Genomic DNA, 12355 nt, shown 5'->3' with positions numbered 1-12355 from the left:
AATCTTCGGAGGCATGTGGCAAAAACCATGAGCCAAGCCGGAATCCGCTCGTCTAGACAGAGACAAGCAGATTCTCAAACAAAAATTAACTCATAATTACAACACAAGAAAGTAATCAAAAAATATCCTTATTAATTGGTTAATGATTAACAGAGGGGATAATCTTCATGAACATTGTCCATTACAACAAAAGAAATATATCAAAAAGACGGCGGATCTGTGAGCCGAGCAGCATCGGTTGGCTGGACCTCCTCAGGTGCGGGGGGGGTATCGCCAGTTGCGTCCGGGGGGGTGCTCGCCTCGCCAACTTCAACAGGGACTCCACGAGGAGGAGAGTTTTCCTCCTCAATCACGATCGGCTCCACCCCCTCGGCATCTTCCTTGGCCGCCTCCTCATCCATATGCCGAGCAACGCCAGCTGCAAGGTCATCCATCTTGAGGTCAGGGTGTTGCTTCCCGAGGACGGCCATGATGCAACGATAGGAATGCCGGAGTCCCTGGTCGTACTGGTTGTCGGCCTCCCTCTCCAAGTTCTCGACCTGAGCTCGGTGGGAGTCACGGAGAGACTCGAGCTGAGCCTCATACATAGCCTTCTGCCTTTGCAGATCCTCTTTGACCTTGGTAAACTCCTCCTCGAGGGTAATGGCTTTTGCTTGAGCAAGTGATTCTTGCTCTATCAGCTTCAGATTCTCGAGATTCAGCTCCCCTGCTTTCTTCTCGGCAACGTCAGCTCTGTTCGTCGCCGATTGGATATCCTCCTTCATCTTCCGGTCGTAGCGGCCAACCTTAGCCTTGTAATAGGTGGTCATGCAGCTGAGGTGGAAAGCGCTATGCTGCATGGGCCCCACCAGCTCACCCAAGGTGCGGCCGTCAAAGGCCTCCAGGTCCCTCTTGCTCACGGATTTAGTTAACTCATTGAGGTAAGGGACCAGATGTTCTGCTCGGCTGTCCGGTAAGCGAAGTCGAGGCCCGACAGGAGGAGAAGAGGTAGCAGGATCTGTGGCTACTCCACTAGCTTCCCCGACTTCTACAGGAGCCGGAGGTAAAATCTTCAAGGGTGGGGCCTGCTGCACGATGTTGGCCCGCTTCGCGGTAGGGGCATCCTTACTCTCGTCCCTCTTCGTGGTCGGAGGTCGAGAACGTTTTCGGGTCAGAGCCCCAATCACAGCGTCCTCCATCCTATGGCCAGGAAGTATCAAGCGAGACTCGAGCAAGTTGTATGTGGATATCAGTTCCCGGCTCGAGCAGGAATTGACTAGCACAGCCTCAACCCGTTTGAGCGGGCCGGGTCGGAGTGGGAAATGAACGCCCCAAGAAACTACAACATAAACAGACACTTGGTTAGAAACAAGCCAATGAAACAAGAACAATTATGGATACAAGGCATCTGGAGCGAGCATGCAACCTGGGACCGTGAAACGGGGTGGGACCCGATAATCCTTCCCGTCTATTTGTGCGACCTGACCCCAAGGACCCCCAGCAAAAAAGAACTTTCTCTTCCAATTCCCACCACCACCAGTAGGGAGGTCGGTTATAGGTTTCCTGCTCTTGGTGCTAGATTGGAAGTAGTACCAGCCGGCATCTTTGGAGCTGCTCTTTAGCTGGTACAGGTGCTTCACCTCATCAACCGTGGGCTCGCTTTGGCAACATCTGTCCCACAATATGAACAGACCAGAGAGCACTCTCCACCCGTTGGGATTCAGCTGACCAGGAGCTAGATTTAGCCCGTTAAGTATCCGGGCAAAGTAAGGTTGCAAGGGACACCTCAGCCCGTACTTAAAGCTGTCCAGATACTGGGTAACATATCCCGTAGGAGGCCGGCTGGGAGCATCCTTCTTTCCCGGGACCTTGAGAGGTATCTCGCCAGGAATGCTATACCTCAGCCGGAGGTCCTCGAGCTCATCAAACGTGGTCGTGCACGTCATGTAATCAATAGCATAATCCCGCGATATGGCTCTACCTCCTATTGTACTCCTCCCCTCTGGTCGCGGCGCCCCCGATGGGGACGCCTCACCAGAATCATCTCCTCGACCCCCACTCAAAGTATCCTCGGAGTCAGAAGATCCATCCTCACCATTACTCCCGCTTGTAGAGGTCGTTTGGGGAGACATGCTCCTAGCACTAGTCCTGACACTAGGCCTAACAGGCTCTAAGGGGACCTCGGGGTCAAAGGCGGGATTGGTGAGCAGACTAGGCAGGAAGTCCAACTCGTCGTCATCAACCTCAACGACCTTCTCTTTGCCTTTCGACATTCCCTAAACTCTAACCGCAACACCACCAACTACTACCCAAACGAAAGAAAAAAGAAGTTATCTACAAACTATTCAAGACCGAGGAGAGAGAAGTAATACCTGAAGTACCGCTTCAATCGGAGAAAGGCAAGGAGGGGGGGGCTTTGTGCCGGAACTTCTTTACTGGAGAAACAGAGACGTAGACGGAGACAGAGTGAATGGTGAATATGCCGTTCGAGAGGATTTGGCTTTCCAAATGAGGACGGACTCTTGGGTTGCCAGCATATAACTGCGCCGAATCCCGAGGATCTCGTAACCGTCGGTTTGAAATTCAAATGGAGGGGGGGATGTCTGCCACGTCACCTCGTCCGCAATTAAATGCGACATGACTCCTGGCAGCCTTTTCCAATCCCACGCGAGCGAGTACTATCGAGTTTCTACTGCTGGTCCACTACATTACCCAACACCAGAAACTGGGGGACCGGTGTTTGGGAGGGATACTGTTTGGGATAAATGCGTCGAAGGGACCAGGAATGACGAGCAGATATCTGATGGCGGAGTTCTGCGAACCGGTGTGTTCCGTTAAAGCCTGGTGCGTGGAAGAACAGGAGCAGAAATATCCTGCTCGTCCACGATGTTGTCGTCCGCGAGGCCAATTTCCTATAAGAGGCATAAGGCCATTCCGGCTAGAGATCGAGAGGCGAGGAGACCCGGTCGACGGCAGTTGGCAAGACGTGCTCTCCAGCACGAGAATCTAGGCACAACAGCCACGCTTTCCCCAGAACCGCGACGTAACACGCAAGATCTCACAGAACCATGACAGCCACACTTTCCCCAGAACCGTGGCGTAACACGCAAGGTCTCACAGAGCCATGGCAGCCACGCTTTCCCCTGAACCGTGGCGTAACACGCTAGATCCCATGTTTTGCCCATAACGCAGCAGTTGGAGTCCCATACCGTCTCGAAAAGAGCGGAAGACTGAGATTCAGAGGAAGCCTATAAAAAGGTAGCCAACGAAGGTAAAAGGGTTGGCATTCTGGAGATTAGAAGAGGAAAAACCTAAAAAGAAGAGAAAACCACAAAAAACGCCATAAGACCTGTGGCAAGCTTTTCCCGAACCTTCATATCTGACTTGAGCGTCGGAGGGTTTGCGCCGGGAAAACAACCGGCGTACTCTGACTTATCTGTGTACGCAGGGACCTCTGGAGAAGAAGCCTGGCGAGGAGACCTCCTGGTCGTGACGAAGTTGATCGAGCAGAGATCCTGATCGTAGAACGAGGAGAACCGGAATCTCGCATCAACAATATTTAATTTCATTATGCTTAGAGGTGGCATCGGTTTGGTTCGAACTAAAAAATTCGGATCGATTCGGCTTTGATTTTAAGCGAATTCAAAAACCAAAACCAATCGGTTTGGTTTTATTTTTATTTTTTTAAAATTTTCCATATGTTTATTTATATTTTTATTTTATTAATATGTGCACCAATAATAATATGACAAATGTTTAATTTCTTAAAATTACCAAAAAGTTCAACTTTTTTTTCAATTCTAAAATTTTGAATCAATAACCAAACCAATATTTAGTAGTCGATTATAACGCTTAAAAAAAAATCAATTTTTGAAAATAACCGGACTGAAACTGAAAAAATTGAATCAAATTGACTACTTTTTTTTTTTAAATCCGATTCACTTCTGCCCACCACGAGTTATATACGCTTACTTTCATATTTCCTTCATTCCGTACAAAAATTAAGATTTCTTTGCAACTTATTCTCTTCTTTTGCAATAAAGTTCAAATTCTGCTACTTATTATTTTTGTTAAAAAAAATTGTATTATATTGTTGTTTGACCTTGCCCTTCCTGAATCACATTCTTGACTAGCCAAGGCGCTTGGAGCTGCTGAAAAATGGGGGAAAAAAAAATTTACCTATCAACGCGGTCTTTGAGCTTCAACAAGAACTTCTCATTATCAATATCAGTATCTTTCACCAATTTAAAGATCAACTTTTGCCTTTCTTGCGGTCCAAGATTTGAAACATCAAACTTCCACAGCTTCCCCTCGTGAAGTAGTTAATATCCCTTTCCTCAAACGATTATAAGTAGGCAATTTCTCAAGAGCAGCCCGTTTTAGAGTTTCCACCTCGTCATCTCCTTCTCTTATTCTTGAAGACCTCGGAAAACCACCTCGAGAATTTGTTCCCCATGTAGAAGTGCTTCTATACAAGCTAGTACTGCCCATGAAAATATCCTGACTACCGTCCATTCAAAACCAACCAAAAACCAACAAGTGCTTTTCTCTCTTCTGGTGAGTTCAACGGTAATAGAAATTCCTGCACAGAAATATTGTGCTTTAGTTAATTTTGACAGAGCAGTGTCGCTTATTATAAATGGCTATTGATTATGTATCAAGTGATTAAGTATATTTTTATGTTTTATCTAACAGCATAAATGGAATGGTATGGTAGAGGCGGTTATGATTACATAAATTTATAAAAGTTCATGGCAATATTCATTAAGTAGAAAAATGACTTTAACACTCAACAGCTGAGTAAACAGTCCCGGTGTTTTAACATTGAAGTGTTATTATATAATCCATCCTTATGCTAATCCCATTGCATTAGTATTTTTGAGCCAACGTGGAATTTTAGAATATATTAGAGGTAATATAATCAATTAATGTATGTATGATATGTGTAAATAAATTTAATACAGCCATCAATTGTATGTGGTTTTTTAAAATAAATAATACATGTTATACCATTATTTGCTTGTTATAAAATGACATAGTACCTTTAATGTATTTTAAAATTTCTCATCGCGAAAAACCTTATGACAATTTGTTTTCTCGAAGTTTTCAATCTTAATCATTTATTCATCTTTAATATAATGATTTAAAATTGATATAAGAACTTGTGTAATGCTAAGGGGGCACCGATCCTTCCCCATGACTAAATTGAGTATGAGCACTTTTACCTCTTTCGTGTTAAAAACAAAGATTTTTGCTGAAAACTGCAGAGTGTTTGACGAAATGCCTCAACGAGTTGTGGCTTGGTGGGAAAGCTGTTAACTCGAAATTGTGAGCTAAATCAGCAGAGATTCATAAAGATCTTATCTTCATTGTCTTATTCAGCAGTGAATATTGACCACCGATCAAGTGCAGCGACAGCTATTACAGATCAAATGTATAAACTGGGCTATAAACATCAAAGAATAAATACTAATAAACATACAAAAACAAATTTTTTTTTGCTGTGTGAGTGCGTTGTCGATTTCTTATTTTATTTGATTCATAATTTATCCATTCTTTGAAAACTATGCTGATAGCTTCTCCAAGCAATCTTCAAAACCAGTTTCTAAGTGACACCAATTAATACTGGGTACAAACATAATATGAAAAAGCTATTATTTTAATCAATTCCCATAACTATCGATATAATTTTTTAAAAACCTTACAAAATCCTGACAGCCCCCTTTTATAACACTGGGGAGGAAATTGCCAACCAAGACTAGCCAAGGCACCTGCACCCCTATTCCCCTTCGTGCCTTAGAATGTTTGGTGGCATTACTTTTTCATTAAGCGGACTTGATCTCAAAAATGAAATTGAATTCCTATCGATTCTGGAAATTAAACCTCTTAATTCCTACTGCGAAGAGCACTCCAAACAGCACTGCAAAGGCTGCAACAACAACTGCAACTACTCCTAGAAAATCATGTTTGAAATCAAAATAACTTCTCACAAACTGTTTCACTGTTTCACCACTTTCCATTTTGTCCTCTACATCTCCAAACTGTGAAGCAACCAATCCATACATGGTCCAAGCTACAGGGTTTGCCCAATAGTACCATCTCCACCACAGAGGAATCCTCTGTTGTTTGACAAGTTGAAAGACAAGGAGAAACAATAGCTACAAAGTTTCAGTAAACTGTGAAATCTATCTAGTATCTAAAGTTAAAAGATAAGGAAACAATTAGCTAAAAATTTTCTAATAAGCAATGATATCCAGCATCTAAATTAGAAATGGGAAAATTGAAAACAATATACTTACCGTTCTGGGGATAACAAACCCGGAAAAGACATTCCACAACCCGTAAAATAAAATCGAAACAATGGCAGCAATGTGGTGGTTTGGTGTCATAGCCACAGTCATCATGCCATAGAAGGTGAAGTACAATAAACTGAAGAACATGAAGAACAAATACCAAAAGAACTTGGCGGCTATCCATTCGAATCCAATCATGGCATAGACTATAATACCATACACTGCTGACAGAACAAATATGTAAGGTATCTCAATCATAACCTGCAGAAAAGAAAATAGAACATCAGTAAAGAAACACAGTTGCTTTGAAAATTAAAACAAATAGATAATGAGTAAAAAAGAGTACTTGTGCAAATGCATATGGCATGGCAGAATACATTCCAGCTCCTTTTTCTCTGCAAAATACTGCCCTTTCAACAGCGACTACTGGCTGCACTGATGAACAATATTGAGCACCGAGGAAGAATACAGCAGTATACATGGAACCCATTGCATTGAACAGATCTTGGTTCCTTTTCCTAGGAATTAAAATTTCAAAATTTAGTATGGAAGACATATCAAGCTGCAATGTAATTACATAGATTTTAAAGAGTCCTTGTTGTAACTCACATTTTAGTGCCCATGTCCCAGAACATTGTTCCAAATGTCAAAGCTATGACGGTCGTAAAAAGAAATCTAACGGCAGTGTATGGTGGATTTCGCCAGTATGACCAGTGTTGTTTCCACAAGCAAGCCACACATTGCATGAAAAATGACTGAGTGTAGTGAGTAGGAAAATAGAGGTCCTTTGAACCCGGAGCAGGCCTGCTTAATTCTTCAATGAGTGCTTTGTTTCTCCTGATGCACACATGACATACATCAGCATCAATCCTTAGCTAAACAAATTCACTGGCAAAGTGGTGAATGGATTTTGGTTTACAGGTTATGTACCTGTATAATTCGGAGCCTTTGTAAATATCAGTAAAATCAATCTCCAAAGTTAATTCTTGCGATTTAGCTGTAACTTCCAACATCCAGGTCGCCGGATTGTAGCCATCCTTAATAATTTCTACTCCGGGAATTCCCTTCATAAAGGTAAAGGTATCATATTGCAGATGCTTTCATAATGTAAATTATGCAAGTCAATTTTAATATTATATCAAGTAAGATTTCTAATGTAAACACGAGGGTCATACTTCAAAATAGCGTATAAGATGGCAAGAATGGCGACCCAATGGCCCAACATAAATCTCTTGTCCCCCTCGCTTCATTAGGAACAGCTGCAATCCATTGTTAAATAATGCTGATAGCACTCAGGAAAAGAAAGGAAAACAAAAAAATGATACAGTATTAACATTTTTCTTACCTCATCAAAAGATTCAAATATATCAATGCTTGGTTGATGAATGGTGCACACTACTGTTCTTCCAGTGTCTACCGTGTTTCTGACAGTCCTCATTACAATAGCAGCGGCCCTTGCATCCAGCCCTGAGGTTGGCTCATCCATAAATATGATGGACGGGTTAGCCACTAGTTCAACTGCAATGGTTAGCCTCTTACGCTGCTCTGTTGACAGACCACTCTCACCAGGCAAACCAACCAGTGATTGTCTCAATGGGTTCAGCTCCACAAGCTCCATGATTTCCTCAATAAACATCTGTAAACCAAAGGGTTAAACTATAAACTAGTATGACCACACCCAAAAATATATTCAGGGAATCAACTGTCTCAATGATGCAACGCTCCAGGCAATTTAAGTACAAACCTTTTGGGTTTCAGAATCAACTTCAGGTGGTAAACGAAGCCAGGCTGAGTAGAGCAAGGACTCATATACAGTAACAAAAGGAGAGTGAATGTCGTTTTGCTCACAGTATCCCGAAATGCGAGTAAATGTTTCTTGTTTCTTTGGGTAACCAGATATTGTTATGTTCCCAGTAATGTATCCACCTGTTTTCCTACCAGCCAACACATCCATCAAAGTGGTTTTACCAGCGCCACTGACGCCCATTAAAGCTGTAAGAACACCTGGCCTGAAAGCACCGCTCACACCATTTAGAAGCATCAATTTGTCTTCAAGAATACCTTGAAGTTTCATTTCCTAGAAATGTTAAAACTGAGCCAATTAGTTGTCATGTCTGGACTACAATGTATTGAATCAAGATATCATCCATACTTTCATTGGTTTTAATATTAATGTTACCTTTGGCATGTCAACAGAGTATGTAACTTCATCAAAGGTGAGGGAATGTGGTTCAAATGGAAGCACCATTCCTCTTTTCTTCGGTTGAATTGCACCAACAGTGACTTCTCTCTGGGATAACAACTGGGAAAAGGAGTCTTTCACTGTAATGTCTTCACTCTCTACTTGTTAACATAAATAGTTAGCATCAAAAGGCACTTACAAAATATCTGGTACTTGTCAAAAAAATAAAAACAGCTTCATCACCTGAGCAAGTTTTGTGACTGGAGTTACTTCCATGGGTTGATAATTGCGCTGTTCCTCCAATTCTGTTACCAAGATCATTACTTTCAGATTCATCTGATATAACAGCCCGAGGCTTCTCAAATTCTGCACATATATATTCGCACAAAATTACAACATAAACTCGCTTCTTTAAAAGTAGTAGTTAAAGTAAAGAAGGCAGAGACACCCACGGTTGAGAAAAGTAAGAGACAGGGTGAAACCGATGTTGAACAATAGTACAAAACCAATTGTAGCCCCCAATCCAAGCCAATACCAATATGCATGTGGGAAGAATCCACGAGACTTTAAAACTTGCACACCAAGTGTTTCATTTGAGTTACTTGTAAACTGTGACATGAAAAGATTAGACATCAGCATTTGTTGTTTCAAAGGCAAATAAACAATCATGTAAAAGGTTCATTCAGAGAATTACCTTTCGCCAACTGTGCCCAAAAAACTCATTAGCCACTATTGCATTCTGCGCATACATCATTGGCGAACACCAGTAGCCCCATACCCACCATTTCTTGATGTCATCTGTGTTATTAAAAGTTAAATGGAAGCATAGTTAAATCTTGACAAAGAAGTTTCTCTTTCGGTTATATACTTTTTATACCTCGTGAAAGGACAAATCCACCAAAGGCGAAAAGCACGAGCAATACAAATGAACCAAATGACATAGCAACAATCATGTTCCTGCCTGCTGCTGCAATGAATCGGAACAATGCAGAAGCCATCTGGTTAACAAGCAAGAGCAGCAAGAACTGCTTAAACAACCTGCACCAACAAAAATTACCTAGTAAACTAGTTGTACAAAGAGATCATGTGATAAAATCTTCTCTGGTTACTAGCAAATTTACCTTCCAATGTTGGGATCAAACCCAATTACATAATAGGTAAGGAATACCCAAACAGCAACCTCCAGGAACGAGATAGGGATCTTGAGGATCCATGCAGGAAGAGCATATGCCCATGCTGCATAGAATCGGAGGTCTCTTTGCTTGTAGAAGACAGGAAGCTTAGCTATGGTCATAGAAATATCGGACATTCCATTGAACATTGTCATCATAACAGCGAAGAATGTGGCACCAACATAAATTCCCCCATCACTTACTGAATCTTTGTGCATCTTTGTTCTGAAGAAGAGTGTCATAGATACCAATGCCATACTTGAAAGCTAAAGGCAAGGGAACAAATCAATATATCATTATCAGTTCAAGAACAGATTAAAACAATTCAAAACTTATGTGTTTGTTAATACTCACTTGGGTGAGCTTGAAGATGTAGACAAATGAGTTTCTTTTCATCAATAAAAGTTCTCTTGAGATGTTAGCTTTCAGTAACTCCTTCTTGCCCACACCATACTTTTTGGTAGTCAAAGCAGCTGGGTGGCTCTTGCACTTATCAAATGGAGTTCGAAGCTCATCTGCAAGTTTCTGTCCAACAGTGAATGATTGGAACGCCTCGGAAAATTCTTGTGCTGTAACAAACCTGTAAGGCATCTCTTTATAGACCCAATACTGCTGTTGATCTTTCCTTGATGTCACCTGCACATATTATATGTGAGGATTGAATATGAGAAGTTACATCTGATGCTCATATAGTTTTTAGAACCTACTTCTTGCAAGAATCAGCTCATAAGAATCTCTTTTAATGGAAAACATCACATAAACAGCTCTTTCTACACTTACTTCTTGCAAGAAGTCAGCCACGCCCTTCCTTTCAGGGCATTTAAAGCCCATAGATTCAAAAAAATCTAGCACCAGTTCGCGGGGACCCTGGTACACAATCTGAGCATCAGATAGAAGGATAATATCATCAAATAGATCATAAGTCTCTGGTGCTGGCTGTAAGAGAGAGATCACAGCTGTTCCATTAAGGATGTGAATATTTTGCCTGATAGAATTTACAATTTGGAAAGTTGTGGAGCTGTCCAAACCAGTAGATATCTCATCCATAAACAGTGCCAAAGCAGGTCCAACCATCATTTCACCTGTAATTGAATGAAATTTTCACAAGTGTCGATAGTAGTTTTCAAGAATTGACAGTAGTTCTAATCTGTGAGCAAAATAGAAAATAATTTTTAAATTTGGCATTTACCTGTTGTCACACGCTTTTTTTGCCCTCCTGAGATTCCTCTTACCATTTCATCACCAACCAAGGTATCAGCACAGACCTCAAGTCCTAGAACCTTTAGATAATAATCTGTGAGCACATTGGCTTCTTGGCCTTCAGTTGCTGCTGCCTGAGACATGAGAAAGACTGAGAATTACAAGAAATTCCGTCACCATTAATGAAACTCCTTGCCTATAAGATTGATTCCCATCTAACTCTATAAGATTGATCATAAGGTTTACGAGGATTTAATTTAAGCGACATGAACACGTGATTGAAGACATTCTTAAGTTGAAACTAAACTTGTAACAAACAACAGGTTTGAAACATATCTCAGCTTTTCTCACCTTCATATAGACATCAATGTCAGGATCAGGCTTAATGCCTGCTTCCTTCTCCCTTCTGGCCAACTCTGTTAACATGTCTTCAATTCCAAAAAAGAATGAGTTGGATTTATAGTCAAAGTAAAAACAAAAGGGTTAAAAAATTAAAAAAAGAAAAATCAAACCTACCATAACGGGATCCAACACCCTGGCATCTAGCAGAGAAGGCCAAAGTTTCCCTCACAGTCATTTCTCCGATATGAACATCATGTTGACTGATATAAGCAGCTGTTCTCTGAGGCACAAATTCATCCATGCCGTGACCATTATATGTCACCCTGCCAGAAAACTATAAAGAGGCATTTTGATTCTCCAATTAGAGACCATACTTTCTGAAATAATTAGAGCTCTTACTGACTATATAGAACTACCTTTAGCTTAGAATCAAGCTTTCCCGCCAAAGCCAACAAAAGCGTGGTCTTTCCAGAACATGGAGGGCCCAAAAGCAATGTCATTCTGCACCATTTGAGCTTATACCCATAAATTCAAGAAAATACAAGTAAAATAAAAAAGAACTGGAGTTCAGTTCTCACCTGCCTGGCTTTATGATTCCACTGACATCGTTCAGGATTGTCAAGTGTTTCTTTTTAGTTGGAAGAATTTGAAGAGAGTTCAAGAAACCCTTCAAACACAACCAATTTTAATTAACACGAACACGAACAATTTCAACTGAAAACTTAATTATTTATATATGTGGATTGCTACCTCAATGATGTTGGTAAAAAAGCTAGTAAAAGTTGGCAGGGCTTTGCTTGCTAATAATTGGAGGTTAAACGTTATTTATTATTATATAGTGTTATTTGAATATTATATTTTAATAATTGGAGGTTAAACGTTATTTATTATTATTTTTTCAGCTGGTGTTGGTGTCATCTTTTGTCAAATTTCTTAGGATACCTTCTTTTTTTTTTTTTTTTTTCTAAACTAGAACTTCTAAAACACCCAAAAAAAAAATTAGAGAATCACTTTTTAAAAGTGGAATTTTGCATTAGCAACAACCAAATACAACAATTTAAGCTTTGGGATGTCCGCTAGCTACTGATTTTTTACTTCGGCATTTTAATGTTTTCTTCTTGGGTCGAGCGTCAATTAAAAAAAAAAATTAACTAATGGACTATTTTAACCTTTTGAATTAGAGATTT

General features: G+C 40.8%; 2 protein-coding genes across 7 annotated transcripts; both read right to left on the bottom strand.

The window, feature by feature from the left end:
- Window positions 1-200: 200 nt before the first annotated feature.
- On the bottom strand, window positions 201-2252 carry LOC127900659 (uncharacterized). The gene is made up of 2 exons (XM_052435845.1): window positions 1673-2252; window positions 201-1318 (listed from the first exon to the last, which is right to left on the bottom strand). The coding sequence occupies exons 1-2, from the start codon at window positions 2250-2252 to the stop codon at window positions 201-203; spliced, it is 1698 nt and encodes a 565-aa protein (XP_052291805.1).
- A 3381-nt stretch (window positions 2253-5633) lies between these two features.
- Window positions 5634-11959, bottom strand: LOC102620755 (pleiotropic drug resistance protein 1-like). 6 transcript variants are annotated; one of them, XM_052438285.1, is made up of 22 exons: window positions 11747-11958; window positions 11585-11669; window positions 11343-11502; window positions 11178-11254; window positions 10816-10960; window positions 10626-10708; window positions 10407-10505; window positions 9981-10262; window positions 9576-9892; window positions 9332-9492; window positions 9149-9252; window positions 8907-9063; window positions 8698-8820; window positions 8452-8612; window positions 8017-8349; window positions 7618-7908; window positions 7448-7531; window positions 7203-7336; window positions 6882-7109; window positions 6619-6790; window positions 6279-6533; window positions 5634-6098 (listed from the first exon to the last, which is right to left on the bottom strand). In XM_052438285.1, the coding sequence occupies exons 2-22, from the start codon at window positions 11666-11668 to the stop codon at window positions 5841-5843; spliced, it is 3708 nt and encodes a 1235-aa protein (XP_052294245.1). In that variant the 5' UTR covers window position 11669; window positions 11747-11958; the 3' UTR covers window positions 5634-5840. The 6 variants fall into 6 exon arrangements, with proteins under 6 accessions (XP_052294245.1, XP_052294246.1, XP_024951720.2 ...); XM_052438286.1 differs by having other exon boundaries at window positions 10407-10493; XM_025095952.2 differs by having other exon boundaries at window positions 7448-7516; window positions 10407-10708; window positions 11747-11959.
- Between the last annotated feature and the right edge of the window lie 396 nt (window positions 11960-12355).

This window comes from Citrus sinensis, chromosome 3 (assembly GCF_022201045.2).
Source record: "Citrus sinensis cultivar Valencia sweet orange chromosome 3, DVS_A1.0, whole genome shotgun sequence".
Taxonomy (NCBI): Eukaryota; Viridiplantae; Streptophyta; class Magnoliopsida; order Sapindales; family Rutaceae; genus Citrus; species Citrus sinensis.
The sequence above is the reverse complement of the archived record's forward strand: the minus strand, read 5'-3'. Positions and strand labels throughout refer to the sequence as shown.

Coding starts and splice junctions, on each gene's coding strand:
- LOC127900659 (XM_052435845.1), bottom strand. CDS start 2,252: ATGTCGAAAGGCAAAGAGAAGGTCGTTGAGGTTGATGACGACGAGTTG. Junction 1,319..1,672: donor CGGGTGGAGAGTGCTCTCTG/GTCTGTTCATAT, acceptor TTTATGTTGTAG/TTTCTTGGGGCGTTCATTTC.
- LOC102620755 (XM_025095949.2), bottom strand. CDS start 11,668: ATGACATTGCTTTTGGGCCCTCCATGTTCTGGAAAGACCACGCTTTTG. Junction 11,503..11,584: donor AGCTTGATTCTAAGCTAAAG/GTAGTTCTATAT, acceptor GCCTCTTTATAG/TTTTCTGGCAGGGTGACATA. Junction 8,821..8,906: donor GTCTCTTACTTTTCTCAACC/GTGGGTGTCTCT, acceptor ATATATGTGCAG/AATTTGAGAAGCCTCGGGCT.